Raw genomic sequence first — 15,777 nt, 5'->3', positions numbered from 1 at the left:
AGCTAACGGTCGGTCTGTCAGAGGGCCGACACGGCTCCTCTGTGTGGGTCAGAGCAGTCATAGCAGAGGGCAGCAGGTGGACCTGTGGGTTGCATTGTTGCTGGTGTACCGCTGCCTCGATCGGATAGTCTGTTTGTCTTATTGTGAGACTGGTGAATCTGAATTAACCTTTAAAACATCTAAGTCGCACAGAAGCACAAGCTAACCGGTCGAGGCAGCGGTGAGACCATTGGTCTCCTCAATGGAGTGTGGCGAGAACATGGACGGATACAGCGGCCTTCGCTCGCTGTCAGAAAGGGCCGGCTGACGGCTTATATTGTAAACACTCAAAACTAAGATTTCTTTTAGAGGGCTACGACATGCTGTGCTGCTGCCTCCGTCCCCAGCAGTACATCACTTTGTGGTAACTCAGGTCTGCTGCTCCAGTCTGGGGGCACTACAATTTACAGAATGACTGCGCTCCATCTGATTTAACTGCCACTGCAAGACGCCATCTTTGCTCTCATCTGAAAACACACACACACACACACACACACACACACACACACACACACACACACACACACACACACACACACACACACACACACACACACACACACACACACACACACACACCTTTGCTTTCGTATTTAGACATCTATAGCAGCAGCTAGAAGGCGACTATGACTATTGACCCGAGGCCATGTGAGGACACTACACCATCACAGTGCCGCCATGCCTCCCGTTCAGGTTCCGGCCTTCTCTTCTTTTTATATTATATTCTTTTAAAACATATTCTGGGATTTTATGGCTCCGTCTTCTCTACAAAAATAACACATTTGTGTTTACATCATTTACATCTCTTAATGACTACCTGATTCTTTTTTTTTTGTCAAACAGAAACATCTGGATCTGGACACAGCGGAACAGCTCGTTGTGCGTGAGAGCTACCCACTCTCGTTCACATCTGGACACATCTGGACACACGGAGTGTCTAATGAGGACTGACTCGTTTCTTCTTCTTCTTTGACTGCTGCCATTTGGGCTTTCAGTGCACAGTTCCAGCCTGGCAAAAGCTGATTTCCAAAATAAAAAGTGGGAGCAGGCACCAATAAAACACCTTCTCCCCATTAAAGTCCATAAGCCTTTTCTATAACCATTGTTAAAAAAAACACCCATACTTGGTGCTGCAGACCTCCGTAGTGATGGACTTCACATCTGTGATCCCCCCTGAGGAGCTGCAGTAGCTGGGCGCTTGTTTAGAAGTAGAGGATCAAAAGACCGTCTCCTCTACCGTGTGACCCGCCAGCTGGCACGAGGGCAGAGCCGTCCTCGTCTCCAAGTCGTCCTCCTCCTCCGTCTGGGCTCGGTCGCTCTCCATCTCTTTGTCCTCGGTGACCGTGTCCTCTTTGCAGAGGGCTGCTCCGTTGCCGTCTTTCTTGGCCATCTGATAAGGCTGGATTTCTTTGGACTGGTCAACAAGGATTCATTATTATGTGCTGCTGTTGAAAGCTCGGGGGGTTTTATTATCAACAAACAAGGAAAAAACAGGCAAGGAAGAGTGTGAATACGAGGTTACCTTCTGAGGGGTGGACAGAGGAGTGATGCAGCAGAGCTTCTCCTTGTAGCGCTCGGGCAGGAAGAAGAGCAGCGTGCCCATGACTGGAAACACTGTGCCGGGGGTCAGATCCTTCTCCTTCATGGGTCCTAACATGTTGCCAGAAACCGTTTTAAAGATGTGAGAAAATCAAAAGGGGGCAGTTTTCAACCAGTGTGGGCATCACATGACCCGGTGTTCCATCACTGGGCCCCTAAGCACTGAATATGGGACTTTCTGATTCAAGCACTCACTGGTCACTAGTTTGTATTCTCTCGATTCCTACAGTGATGCAAAATGATTGAGACTCCTTTCCCATTGCCAGTGAAGAGTAGCCTCCATGTTTTTTTAACAGCACTTTACATGTGTTACACAAAGACCCACATGCTTCCTTCAAATAAGTGTCTTTAAACACTGTTCCAGTTCTTATTTATCTGTTGAAAGACACTTAAAATGTAAGTGCAGAATGCCCGCTGTCTTCTTGCCACTTGTATTTATTGTTAAATGTACAGCACTTTGAGCTTAGTCTGTATGAAATGTGTGACACAAATAGAGAACATCATTCTTTCTTTATATCTGCTACTTTTTCAAACTCTCAAACCAGAGTTGGTGGTTTTTGTATTGGTGTTAAAACTCATTAAGTCGGTTTTGATGAGTTCTATACGGTGGCTGTCGACTTTGAATGAAGTGTGTTTTACAATGATCGGTGAGGTAAATGGAGTGTGGCAGCTTTGAGGAGTGAGTATAACAGCATCACGTTTCCATCACTGTGGAACCCGTGACTGCTGCATCTATTTGTTCCGGGAATGAATGCAGATTGTAACCGTTCCCAATGAAGAGGGAGGCCAGATGTTAGTGGTGTTTCTCCTGTGTGGTGGGAGAGGGGCTTCAGTGTGTGTACCTGTTAGCAGGCTGACCAGCAGTCCCACCACCACCACAGTGGTGGAGTTGTGAGCGCTGTACCACATGTAGGACAACGAGTAGAGCGCCTCCACACCCGATGGCCTGAAGGAAAGGAAAAGGGGGACAAAGCGGCGGTAAGACCTCTCTGAGGACCATTACAGACTGCACATCTGCAGTCTACCTGTAGCGCTCGGTGAAGGTCTTTACGGTCGGTTCTTTGGTTCTCATGCGTTACCTTAGCCTGGGTCTGGTGGCGTTGACCAGTGTAGTCATGACAGTGGCGGTCATATTGTCAAACAGGGGCAGGGCGGTGGTGTTGAGCGGTGGCACTGGGATGGAATCGGACATACGCGTCAAAAAGCTCCCAATGCCGATCCAGAAGGCCATGGCGAGGCCTGCTACTAACCCCACCACTGCACCCTGAGGAGGCACAGGGACAGATGTTCCAACCTCAACTCAAAACATAGTGTGTAGAACATTTAATCACACATCATAAAAACACTCACAGTGGAGTTTGCCCAGGGAAAGAACATTCCCAGACAGAAGAGGCCCAGCAGAGGACCGCCCACCATCCCGAAGATGCTGAAGGCTGCCTGAGGGCAGAGGACGCAGAGCACATTTCATCGTGTGTCACTTTTACAATTAAATACATTTTCTTTATTTGCAACTCGGAGCATGTCAACTGTTTGTTTACCTGCAGCACAGATCCCATTATGGAGGCGAGGTAGGCCATAGCCAGACACACCAGCCCATAGACCAGAGCTGTGGAAGGAGCAGACGGAGAAACACCCGTTACAGGTCATAGCTCATTGCTTTGGAGCAGGTGGCTCGGCATTACACAGCGCACCTTTAAAGCAGCTGTCTTACCCAGTCCCTTGGATAGCAGCGTAGCTTTAGCCTCAGTCATGTTTGGAAAATAAGGTTTAATCAGGTCCTCCATGGTTACAGTTGCTAGGGAGTTAAAAGCTGAGGAGATGGTGCTGGAGGGAGAAACAAAGATGGGATTGAATCGCACATTATAAAGCTCGTCTGTACAGCGCAGGCCTTTGGGATAGAGCATGAAGACGGGAGTTATCAGGAACTTTCTTAAAGTTCAACAACTTGAATCAGCTTCATTCAACAGCAGACGATCTTGTTCTTTAAAATGGGTTCTCTAACCTGAGAGCTCCACTGAACAGACAGGCCACAAACAGTCCTGCGAGCCCGGGCAGATCCTTGAAGACGTCCATCACAAAATACAGCACCATCTGCACAAAGCAGCTAAATATCAGCAGACACCTCCAGAGCAAAGGAAGAAGAGATGACACTGCATATACACCAACATCTGGGGAACCATGAAGGCAACTCAATGCTCACCTGGTCATTGGTTTTGACGTAGCCCTTGTCCAGAGGGCTGTCCTCTCCGTAGCGAGCAAACATGACGAGGCCCATCAGGCAGCCTAAACACAAGACAATCTGCTGGCACGGGAACACTACGTAGCAGGACCTGGAAGGACAATAGAGATGAGGGCACAAAGGAAAACACCGTCAACACTGGAGGCAAGACGACAGACACCATAAAAAGGTACAGATGACAAGGAAAGTAACTATATAGATACTGAAGAATACTTAAGACAATAGTTACAAATGAACACACAGTTTAACTAGGTTCTACTTATCGCCGAAACGAGATTGTGCATTCGGTCGCTAACGCGCATGAGTTTGTCTGTCCAGGGCTAATCTCGCATACTGCTGGACCTACTGGCCTCATATCTATTGTGCTCATCTATGACTGCATGCTCAAGGACCTCGTGGTTGCAGTGATTTACACATTTTGAAAACATATTCTATGGATGCATCCAACTGGCTTAAACTGAACCGAGCGCTGACTATCTAATGTTGATAGCAGGACAACTAGTTAGCCCTTAGCAGCTAGTGGAGTTTAGCTAACAGCTAAAGGGGATAATACAGCTAACAGAGCTAACAGCTAACACAGCAGAACTATGACAATGACAATTTCTGTACTGAGCAATCGACAGTCAACATGTAGAGTTACACCGTGAACTGCAGTTTAGCTGCACAGAGCCAGTGCTGAAAGCTGCAGAGATTAAGCTGAGTGCGTATTTGTTGCGTGAGACGTGAGAGTTAAACATGCGTCTGATAGGTTTAAGGTCTAGGCGGGGGGGCAATGGTGGTCAAACTCTACAGCGGCGGTGGTTGCAGACGCACCTGGCGGAGAGCTGCACTCTACTCGGTGCACCTTTATAGTTGTGTTTTATGTTCGCTGTTTTTCACCTAATATGGGTTCATACTCCATTGTCAAAAACACAACAGTCATTGCATTATGTTATCTCCAGCGAGGATTAGCCAAGTATGTTGTGAGACTTTGAGGGTACTCACATGACGGCCTCTTTCTCCGTACGAGCACTAAGGTACCTCTGGACCTGGGCCTGGTTGACCCCGTACAGAGCCAGCATCAGGAAGACTCCTCCCACACCCAGCGTCCAGAAGGTGTGGCGCTCCAGAGGGTCAGGGTTCAGGCTGCACGGGCAGAGAGTGAACACAGAATGATCAGCCGCTACCTTCATGCACCACAACATGTAAAGGTAACGAGGAATACTTCATTCCACAACTCACTCCAGTCCAGAAATGCGGCTGCCATTAACTGCCTTCCTCCACACCTCTGCCATGCCCCCTGCCTGACTGGCCCCCACCACGATGACCGCCAGCTGGCCCGCAAACATCACCACCGTCTGGAACACATCGGTCCAGATCACCGCCTTCAGACCCCCCTGGGACAGAGGAGCAGTGGATTCACTTTAAATTCTATAATAATCAGCATTAAAAATCAGTAAAGGTCCGCCTAAACGAGAGGCTTCACACCCTGACAACAATGAATGACCAGAGATGATGCTAGGAAAAAAGATAAAAGACATCAGAGCGAAGAGAAATTGATGAAAGGAGGAGAATCTCCAGTCAAGTGCAGGTGTGACGTTTTGAGAACAACTACGGAAACATCCGGACTGTTAAGTTTTTCAAATGCTGTAGTCAACGAATGTGTCACCGTAGTCATTGATGAAATGGACACTGGGTTGAGGGAAGATTTAGGGACTCACCAGAGCAGTATACAGAGTGCACACCAACCCCATGGCCAGCACCGCCCCCCACAGGTCAAAGCCTGTCACTGCAAAGGAACAGAGTAGAAGTGTTACAACACTCCAGGCACGGGTTACTCAATCTTCTGAGAACATCAGCACCTGTTTGTGTAACAATGGTGTGATAATCCTGTGGTAAAATATGAGAAAACAATAAGTCATACCTGCATTGAGTGCCAGGGCCGGGGCATACAGGACCACCCCCATGTAAATGACCTGCAGAGAAAGAGGACAATAAACACTGCAGAACAGTAGAATCACAAGAACAGAGCTGAACTCACGCGGATCAGATTATACCGGCTCCACTGTGACACGGTCTGTGGTCGGCAGAGGTTTGGATCTCACGGACCTCAAGATAGTTTAAGAATATGACTGCGAACACAATTAACCCTTTCAACCCCAAAACTGTAAAAACACACCTTGTCGCCAGATTATTCACATTCCTGATGGTCCTTGAACACATCATATGTAACAAAAGCTTCATTCAGAAAAACACCAAATCTAAATCAATATTCGTCTACATGTCTGTTTAAATAACAGTCAAAACTCGAGGTCGAGGACAAATGAGGTTGTAAAAATGTAAATAGTTGTGTATATGTAATATGTAATATGTAATATGTACAGCACGTGTTTCCCCCAATGTTGGCAACACTTGCGGGCACTTAAAAAATGTTGGATATATCGAAGGCATTGCTTTCAAATGTTTGTAAAATAAATAAAGGTATTCAACATGTGTTATTTTCAATGTATGGCATAAAAAGACACTTTTGAGTTCTCCCTACTTGTAGCCATCGTTGGGCTGTTCCCACAGAGCTGCAAGACTGCAGCCAAAAACAAGTCGAATGTGACGGCAGCAAAAACAGAAAAGGCTCTCAAACTGTCCGGGGGTTCAGAGGGTTCACCTTTGTTTCACTAGGTCGTCTGCTGACGGAAAGGCAAAGTAGACTTTGAGCAACCCGCCGACAATTCAGAATATATTTTCGGGACATTTTTTATTTATTTGTGTGTTTTGCAGGGACAATGCAGTGCAACTGTAAGTGAGCCAGAGAGGCTAGTTTTCACCTGCTGGCCACATGTTTGAAGGGACATTTGTATAAATTATCTTTGAGAATAATAATTCATATCATGTCATTGACTCATGAACACTGTTAATGCTTTTATTGGAGAAAATGTAGGCAACACAAACCATAAGAGAAGGGTCAATGTGACTTGCCCAACGTTTTACTCGGGCTGTGATATAATCAGCCAATGAATGCATTCTTAGACGATAAACACACACCGACAGTGGAGATTTGTTTTTGCTCATCTTCACTTAATGTTTTACTGCCTCACCTGCTGAACTAAATGGGAAGTTACTATTAAGTGATTATACATCATTTTCTTATAATAATAATCTTTACTAAGTATCTGCTTAGGTGACGTGATACGCAGGGTGGCGGTCATTTTATCAAATGTAGCACAAATCAGATCCCTGATTCCTGTAAGTGCTGCCATGACACGGCCCGGAAACTAATGTACAAACAAAGAATGACACAAACAAACCATCTGAAAGATGAAGGTCACTGTCCCACATATGCGAACCGTCTTGTTGAAGCGCAGCTCCAGATACTGTCGAGGGGAGAGAATGTCAAAGGGAGAAAAGAAAAGGTCAGATTAGAAGTCATGGTGTGATGCATGGTCAGTGCTGCCAGTTTAGACCCACGTTGTCAAAGCCAGTTACCTTAAAGTCAAAGGTTTCCTCAAAATAAAATCAGTTCTTAAGTTTCCTGCTTAAGGTTTCAGGTCAGGTTGGTGACAGGTATTGAAGGTGTTCCCCATATCTTGGTCCTATACTTAAGGAATCCCTTAAAGTTAAAACACTTTAGCAACCCCAGTAAGGACAAAAAAAACTGAAGCTACCTCTGACTCTATCTGAACTGCAGCAAGGCAGTAACCGTCTGCTGAACACCGTGGTGAATTCCCCGGCAAGACGAACACTATTTTAATGTTGCTGGATGGACCTGACCGTCACCAAATGTATTTTTGTTGCAATTTCCTCCCACATTCATTGTTTGTTTGCCACTATCTGAGGATCACATTTACTTTTTCGTGTGCTTTCTTTTATTGCGATCCTCTAGAAGGCTGATATTCTTTTCCTCCTCTGTCCAACTTGCTTTTCTTATCTTCTGCCATTTATTTATTTTACTATCTGTTGGCTGACTTTGTGAGGTATAGCAGTGCAAGCAAAGAAACCTGAACGTTTTCCTGGACTAAAGAAACCCTTAACTAAGGAGAAACCAAACCTTACGTGTCATACTTAAGGAGAAAACCTGAGGTGTTTTGTGTAACCGGTTTAGTGCAGTACTGTTCAGCTTATCTCATGAACCCAAGTACAGCCTGGCTGTCAATAAAGGCCGTGTGAAGATGTTCAGTCTTCAGACATTTGTTTCTGTTGAACGTTAACGCGCCATGGATAAGCAGATAAGAGGACAGATAACAATTTTAAGCTCCGAGATCACAGTTGAGAAAAAAAAAAGTGAAAACTGCCGACAGAGGACAGATTCGTGTCAGTTCTGGACTTGTGCGTACCTCGTAGGCGCTGGACAGCCGCAGTCGGTAGAGGACTGGTATGAAAACGTGGGCCGGGATGAGCAGGCCCAAGAAGTAGGAGCAGCCCAGGAACCAGTACTGAGTCCCAAAGGTGTACACCTCAGAGGGAGCGCCCAGGATGGCCACGGCCGACTGGAAGGTGGCCAGCAGGGACAGAGACACGGGCAGGCAGCTCATGGAGCGATCAGCCATCAGGAACTCCTAGAAAAAAAACACACAATGTCCGTCAGATGTTTCTAAAATAAAAACACAAAACAAAACTGAGAGTAAGGGAAGCATTGTCAGGAAAGAGATGAAAGTCCACCTGTGTTGTGCGCTGGCGCCCACCGGAGAAGGCGTAGAAGAGGCCGATGCCGGTTGAGGCCACCAACAGCAAGGCAAAGATGACGTAGTCCGCTGTGGTGAAGTGCATGAGGACCACGTCCCCCATGATGGCAGTGGATGTGGCGGGAAGGGGGGCGGTGTCGGGAGAGGGAACGCTGCTGGAAGCACGGCCTCCGGGGCTGATCACGTCGTCAGAGAGAGCCCCTCACCCATAGGGAGAGTCGCTGAGAGCTGGAGGGAGAACGACAAGTGAGGAGGTGGTACTGAAGCAGTGATACAACCTCCTTCAGCAGCGCTGCGTTTAAATGCATCACCGCCGGCTGTTCTGTAACGGAGGAATCACAGGAGTCTGTCAAATGTGTTCTTGCATTATTAAATCAACTGAAACCAGAGACCCTTTATTATTGAATTTAAAACCACATTTTACACAAAAATCAATGCAAAGTCAATTTCATTTATGTTGCCCGATATCATAAATGTGCCTCACGGGCTTTACTGCACAGCGTACGACACCCTCTGTGTAGTTTCTGGTGAAAAAGGAGGAAATGTTTTCACAATAATATGAAATAGATAATAAAGAGGGAACTGTGACCTGTTTAACTTGCTGACACCAGCTCTAAGCAGCTTATAATACATCATTAAAACTACTAACGCCATAATGTTATCAATAAAAAAACAATCTTTTATTTCCAAATTATTTGAATGGCTTTTTTTATGCAAATAAACATATTGACTACAGCAAAGTAAAAGGATAACATTTGGAGTTTTCGACGGTTTACACAGACTTTGGGGCAGTTGCAAAATAAATGTCGGGATAGTGGCGATAACTAAATTCTCTGGAGACTCGTAAACCAGCTGCTACAACAAAAACAACAACAAAAACAGTCTGTGTCGGCCAAAATGGCTCATCCACGATTGGCCATCGGTATCTGCTGCAAAGAAGCGGGATCGGGGCATCATTAAAAGTTATACATGTCCTTCCATTTCATCTTCCACTGAACCGAGAGTTTCAGATTGCACCCTTTACCATAGCAGTACAACAGAAGCTTAACAGCACGTTTCTTTATCGCATTAGGTCGGAAACACATACACACCCAGCCGTCCACACAACATAACAAGGATTGTGTGCGCGTCTGAACTACAGCTGGACAAAACCTCACTATTACTAACCGCAATGTCTAAGTTGACAAACACAACACTTGAATATGACAAAGAAACAGCAAAGGACTTACTGTAACTACCGAGTCCACGCTGCTGCTGCTGCTGCTGCTGCTGCTGACACACACTGGCCACTCAGACTGAAGGCTCACTGGAGAGGAGTATCTTTGTCACGATCACTGTAGAGGCAAGGGGAGAAATTCAGCTCAGCCATTCACCACACGCAAGACATGCTGTTACAAAGGTTTCAAGACCCGCGCAATGTCTTCCAAAGAAACAGCGGGGTCTTCTCTTTTTGGGGTCCGGATCATTTCAACCAAACAAAACCCAATCCCTCGCTATGTTTGACTAGAGATGCATAACGGTGTTCTTTTACAGCAGTCACTTCAGGGGGGTATTTTTAGCTCCTCGCTGTGCTCATCTGAGGATATTCTACCTCATATGAGACTGTCTTCTCCTTCACAGCGTGTCGTTTGGCTTCGGTCTCCAACACTACTTGTGATTGACGTGATCTCGGCACTGCCTCCGAGTGCAGCTATGTCTTCTAGCTGGAGCGCTGCGGTTGTTGCCATATTGGCATCTTCTTCTACGGGTCAGTATTACACTATTTTTCCGAGTATCAGAATTGGTATGTTCTTAAATCTGCGCACGCTGTGTGTGCCCTGCGAGTAAAAACTCTCTCACCGAGCTGAAATGAAAAAGTGCACATAACGTGGGTAAATTAAGTAGCGGAAAGCTTTAGTGTCACGTCTAATGTGAGATTACGATCATTGCGTCAGTAGCGTTCTGTACCGACAGGCCCGTCTGTGCGATGCGCCGTGCTGGAGTGATCAAGCACTGGCTGAGACCAATGACCTCGTTAAGTCCCACTCTTATCACTGCTAATCTACCGCGCTGTGTGACAGGTCGGGAACAGAAGAAACTGCCAGTTGAAACTAGTTCAATTTCAACAGCACCATCAGGTGGGTGTTTTAACAGAGAGAATGCAGCTCTTTAACTAATGTTTAAGCCAGTAAGCACAATGAATGCATCACTTTGCACTGCAGTTCAAGGCCCGCTGAGAATACATATCCAGCGGTATTTGAAGATCAACCATTTTGCTGCAGTGCTTGTTGATTAGACATGTCTGCAGTCTGTATGGTGCACACCTTGTTCTGCCGTTTCACACGAGACTTTGCTCCTGCTGAGAGTTACGGGATCAGAGCCAACGGCCGTTTGTTGCAAACCCCTACTGTTTGGATGCCATTCTAAAAATGGGCTTTATGCATTAAACCCCGACAGGTTACATAAGGGCCCTTTGATTAAAATCCTGCAGAGCATAAAACAAGAAGCCCAGTGGTCTCACAGTGAAACCAGAGGTACATGCCATCTCCGGTCTGTGAGGACTCAACTGGTTCTGGTTTGTACGCATTTGTTTCTTCCAAGTTGTTTAAAATCTGTTCCCATTAAAACAGAGCCAAAAATCCCAGCATGCAAAGAATTGACAGCAAAAAAATATTTTCATTTGGTGAAAAAACGTTGACCGTTCTTCCTCACAATCAGACCTCAGAGCAACTCAGCCCAACTGACCTTTACAGTTGTAAATGCTATAGACTTACCAAGCCTACTGTCTCAACCTCACCTCCATCTATCCAAGTCAGGTACATGGTGTGGAAAGCAGCAGTGGTTACTGATATTCTGTGTCTCTGGGGTGCAGTTGTAAAATGTGTTCTTCCTCACCACAGTGACGTACTCGGTATGAGGAAGAACTACACATGCAGGACTGCTCCCAGCTTTAACAGCTGAGGGGCAGAATGGCATCCCAGTATGCCATATTTAAGATTTATTTTGACCAAACCACAGTTGCCGGATTGTTGGAACAGATGAAAAAATAATAACCGTGAATAGAAGGTATACGGTTAGATTTTTGTCTGAATATTTCCTTCATTGCTTTGTGAGTTTTTATCAGCCGTTGCGCAATGCATCCTGGTACATGTAGGCAAAGCTGACACGCCACCTGCAGCAGGAGAAATCAGTATCTCGAACAACACAGCAGATAGTGGACACTTATGAACGTATACATTTAAATTGTAAAAATATATCTGGCGTAATCCCACATGGGCATACTGCCACTGACAGCACATCACCGCACAGGCTACGGAAATGGCTCGCTGAAAAGGACAGTACTTAAGAATGTACACTACAAAGGAACATGGCTCACAGCAAACAATTTGCTTCTGCACCAATTGGCCAACTACGACTGTGCCACACGTTAATCGCTCACATCCAACACTATCCCACCGCCTCGGCCCCAGGATTCAACCGACATTCAGGCCTTTCTCAGTCTAGTGAGGTAAAGGTGCAGTCCTTTTGCTTGTGTGTGCAGCACTGCCTGTGTTTTTGGCCAGGCTGCGTGTTAGGTGGTGGGGCTGTCACGAGCATCGCAAATCACACAAGGAGGTCAGGGAGGCTGCGGTTGCCTGGCAACACAGGGACAATGATTGCGCGTTACACGAGGTAGTGCGAGCTGAGCCGATGGCACCAGCGCTTTCACCTCTACACCCCCGTCTAGTGTGTAACTGGTGGAAAAACAGAAGACCTGCTGTTTGATGTGTGTGTGTGTGTGTGTGTGTGTGTGTGTGTGTGTGTGTGTGTGTGTGTGGGGGGGGGGGGGGGGGGGGGGGGGCAGGTAGAGCATTGGGAAGGTCTGCAGCTGCTGCACGGGACAGACTGCTATTATGCTTATCAAGGTGCTTCAAAGCAAACCGCAAATTTTCATCAGACAACCAGCATGAGCTCCGCATTTAATGTACTGCGTGTGAGCACTCAGTGTGAATATTAACAGGGATTCAAGGGGCCAAATAGAGATATCCTTCCAATTGTCCTTGACAGGAAGCTACAGAACCAGTGTTATTGTGCATCAGTCAGGGTGAAAACATTCGTCTCAATCCGAGGTTAAACACGGTCACTTTGGCTGAGAGGACTCTAGCCATCCATTACTCTTCATCCTGAAAGTTAAAATGAAAAATGCAGTTTGAATCTCAACAGTGTGCTAGTGGTTCGTCTTTGAGTGTGGAATGGGCCCACCGTGGCTCCTTGAGGCCCACTATAACTGTACAGGTACCAGCGGGACGTCTTTCTGTCCTCCAGCCTCAATGAAAAACAATAACTCTCTGCAGTGCCCTTTGAGGAGCAACACAGAAAGGTGAGATCTCTCTCAGAGGTGTTTTCAATCTGTATTTTGGGGTTTTACAGGAGACAAATAGGTTGTTTAGACAATGTATGCACCTTCCCAGAGGTTTTCTCCTACACAGTGGTGCGACGCTGTAAATACCCTCTTCAATAACACTCACTTCAATTATTGACAATTTAAAACTATTATTAATCAGTCTTTAGCCTATAGATTCCTAATAGTTTATTACAGCCCTTTTTCTCCAGGGATTATGGTCATTCTTCTTCTCTGAAGGTCTATAGCTAAAACAGGTGAAAGCTAAAGGACAGCGTTAGGTTATAGTCAGGGAATGACTGTTAAACGTAGGCCTATTGTCTGAAAGGTGAGGTGGATGAGACGTGGGTAGTAAACACTCTCTTTAGTAATACTTCGAGGTTATTGTAAAGATATTCTGGAATGCAAAAAATGTGTCCTGGTATGACTTTTCTATAATCAGGCAATAAACTGCATTTTTCATCATTTTTAGAAACCAGTGGAATGTCAATCTCTATAAATAAGGACAGGATTTGGGTATTGGAAGTGTTCTGGGTTCCATTTGTAGTCCGAGTGGTATTGAGCAATCACGTTGAAGCAGGCTGAATGCAGGTAAACAGTCCGCGTGAAGAGCAAAAAAAATTTAACGCTTTGGCCGAAAAGAAATCTGGGAACCCACTGGCTAACGTCTGAAGATGATTTAACTTTGTACTGGTTTAAAATGAGCTTGGAAGCCAGCTACTTTGGGCTACAATCCGGTAGCTCACATAGTCCCTCAACTCCAGTCTCACATCCCAAGTTGCGAATCGGAAAAAGGAAGTCTTGGCCCGGATCCGCTGGCTACTCCTTGCCCCCACAGACGTATCCGTCGACAGACTGGTGGGTTCCCGAGATTGGTGAAATTGAATGCACACCATAATATTGTCAGCAAAACACAGGGGTGTACGGTGATCCCCATGCTGCTACTACACGTGTGTGCGCTCTGCATGCACACATACGGGCCTAGCTGGTCTAATGTGAGTAATCATTAAACCCTTCAGCTGAACCCTGGCCTGCTCCGTGAAATAACTCTACAGCACACGCTGCGAGGCGAGAGGTAGACAAGTGAGATGCATCGCATTTTGCTTCCACAAGCACAGAGATTAAGTGCTGCTGACAAGTGAAACCCAAAACTGCCACCACTGATTAATGCGTTATCAGTTTTTAAAAAGCTAGTGTTGTGAATGAAGATGTGCGCGAGGCTGTTCAACCGAAGGCTGATGATACCGAGCGAAAGAAGTGACTCGACACAATGCGTTAGTCTTATGTGACAATCGTGTGACACCAGATAATACTAAAACAGGAGAATGGTGTGTAATCATTAGCCTGCAGAAGGTGCGAGAGTTCCTCACAGCAGATAACTGGAAGTCATCTTGACCCTCGCCAGACAATCTGGGTAAATACACAAAACACTTCAAGTGGAACTGTGTGTGTGTGTGTGTGTGTGTGTGTCAGTAAATTTGCTCAGTGACAACCTAAAGTAGTGTTAAAATAACTACCTTTTATTCAAATGTTGCAAACAGGACCGTGACATTCGTCATCTAACCTGATGTCGCTTTATTATCGGAACATCTTCCAAAATTTGTCTTGCGTCCCGAGACGTACACAGTTCCACATAAATACAAACACGACATTTAACCAAACAACAAAATCGGACTACCAACATAAAACAGCGCATCACATTGTGTAAGAAAAGTGTCTGCATCGCTCCTTTTTTTTTACAGTCAGTGTTCCGTCGGTACAGTGAGGCCTACTTACAACCCAAACTCTGATTTCACAGTTTGACAGATGGAGGAACAAAAGACTTCAGTGGAGCCTGTGGGACTCTAAACATCTGAGTGATGGCAAACGCTGATATTCTTCAAATAAAATGTGTTATGGGTCTGATGTAATACAACCAGCCAAACAAAGTTTTTTTTAATGGCAAGCTGTCACATTTAAAAGCTAGACTGCAGAAGTTCTTCCTGGTCAAAATAAACAGACATCCACGGCATAACTCATACTAGAAGAAATGGCGTCACTCTTGCCATTGACTTGTATTGGGCTTTCAATATTAGATATCTACAACTGCATTTGTTAACATCCAGAATAAACATTCTCCTGCGATAGCATTCTGACTAGGAAATACTCAAATTTCAGATATTTACAATCAAATTGTTATTACTCATTATCTTAATTTCAGATATCCAAAATGAAAAAAACATTCCAGATATTCATAATAATATGACGACTATCCAAAACACACTGACTGGTAAAAATATCATTACAGAAATTTGCAATTGGCATTACGACTAGGCTGAGTTAATGTGCAACTCCAGATATCTACTTTCAGAATTATGAGTAGAAACAACGCAATTGTATTATAGCTATAGAAATGTATAATAGATAGCTGTTCTAGGTATCCAAAAAGATAATATTCCAAAGTGGCTCATTCCAGTTATGACTAGTAACAATCGGATTTTAAATATCTGAAATGGGAGCTTTAAATAGTAAAAATGTCATTGCAGATATCAGGAATGACATTCTGACCATCACTGGATATCTAAAATTGAAAGCCAAATACACAACAATGGCAAACGTGATGTCATCTGTCCTCATTGTGCGTATCTGAGATGTTCTTTTCGACTTGGAAGTCTTAAATTAAAGATATCTGCAATATAAATACAGTGTAGCTCTTAAATGTCAAAGGGCCACATGTACTTTGAGGATATCTTAAATGTAGTTTTGACTAGTATAATCAAAGCCGTAGATAACTGGATATACTATATCTACTAGTACGAATGTTATTGTTGCTATCCTTAATCACAATTCTGACTAGGAGAAGTGCTTTTATGGATATCTAAAATGTAATCACAGATAATGTGGTT

The 15,777-nt window shown here is 45.1% G+C and overlaps 1 protein-coding gene across 1 annotated transcript; it reads right to left on the bottom strand.

The window, feature by feature from the left end:
• Window positions 1-1,255: 1,255 nt before the first annotated feature.
• On the bottom strand, window positions 1,256-8,644 carry slc5a6a (solute carrier family 5 member 6a; the record flags this gene model as incomplete). The annotated part of the gene is made up of 16 exons (XM_079180447.1): window positions 8,510-8,644; window positions 8,185-8,406; window positions 7,159-7,224; window positions 5,781-5,832; window positions 5,578-5,645; window positions 5,099-5,253; window positions 4,862-5,002; window positions 3,839-3,968; window positions 3,641-3,729; window positions 3,350-3,462; window positions 3,177-3,244; window positions 2,989-3,075; window positions 2,718-2,902; window positions 2,481-2,584; window positions 1,562-1,689; window positions 1,256-1,453 (listed from the first exon to the last, which is right to left on the bottom strand). The coding sequence occupies exons 1-16, from the start codon at window positions 8,633-8,635 to the stop codon at window positions 1,256-1,258; spliced, it is 1,932 nt and encodes a 643-aa protein (XP_079036573.1). The 5' UTR covers window positions 8,636-8,644.
• Window positions 8,645-15,777: the final 7,133 nt, after the last annotated feature.

This window comes from Pholis gunnellus, assembly GCF_910591455.1.
Source record: "Pholis gunnellus genome assembly, chromosome: 19".
NCBI lineage: Eukaryota > Metazoa > Chordata > Actinopteri > Perciformes > Pholidae > Pholis > Pholis gunnellus.
This window is presented reverse-complemented; position numbering and strand designations above follow the sequence as displayed.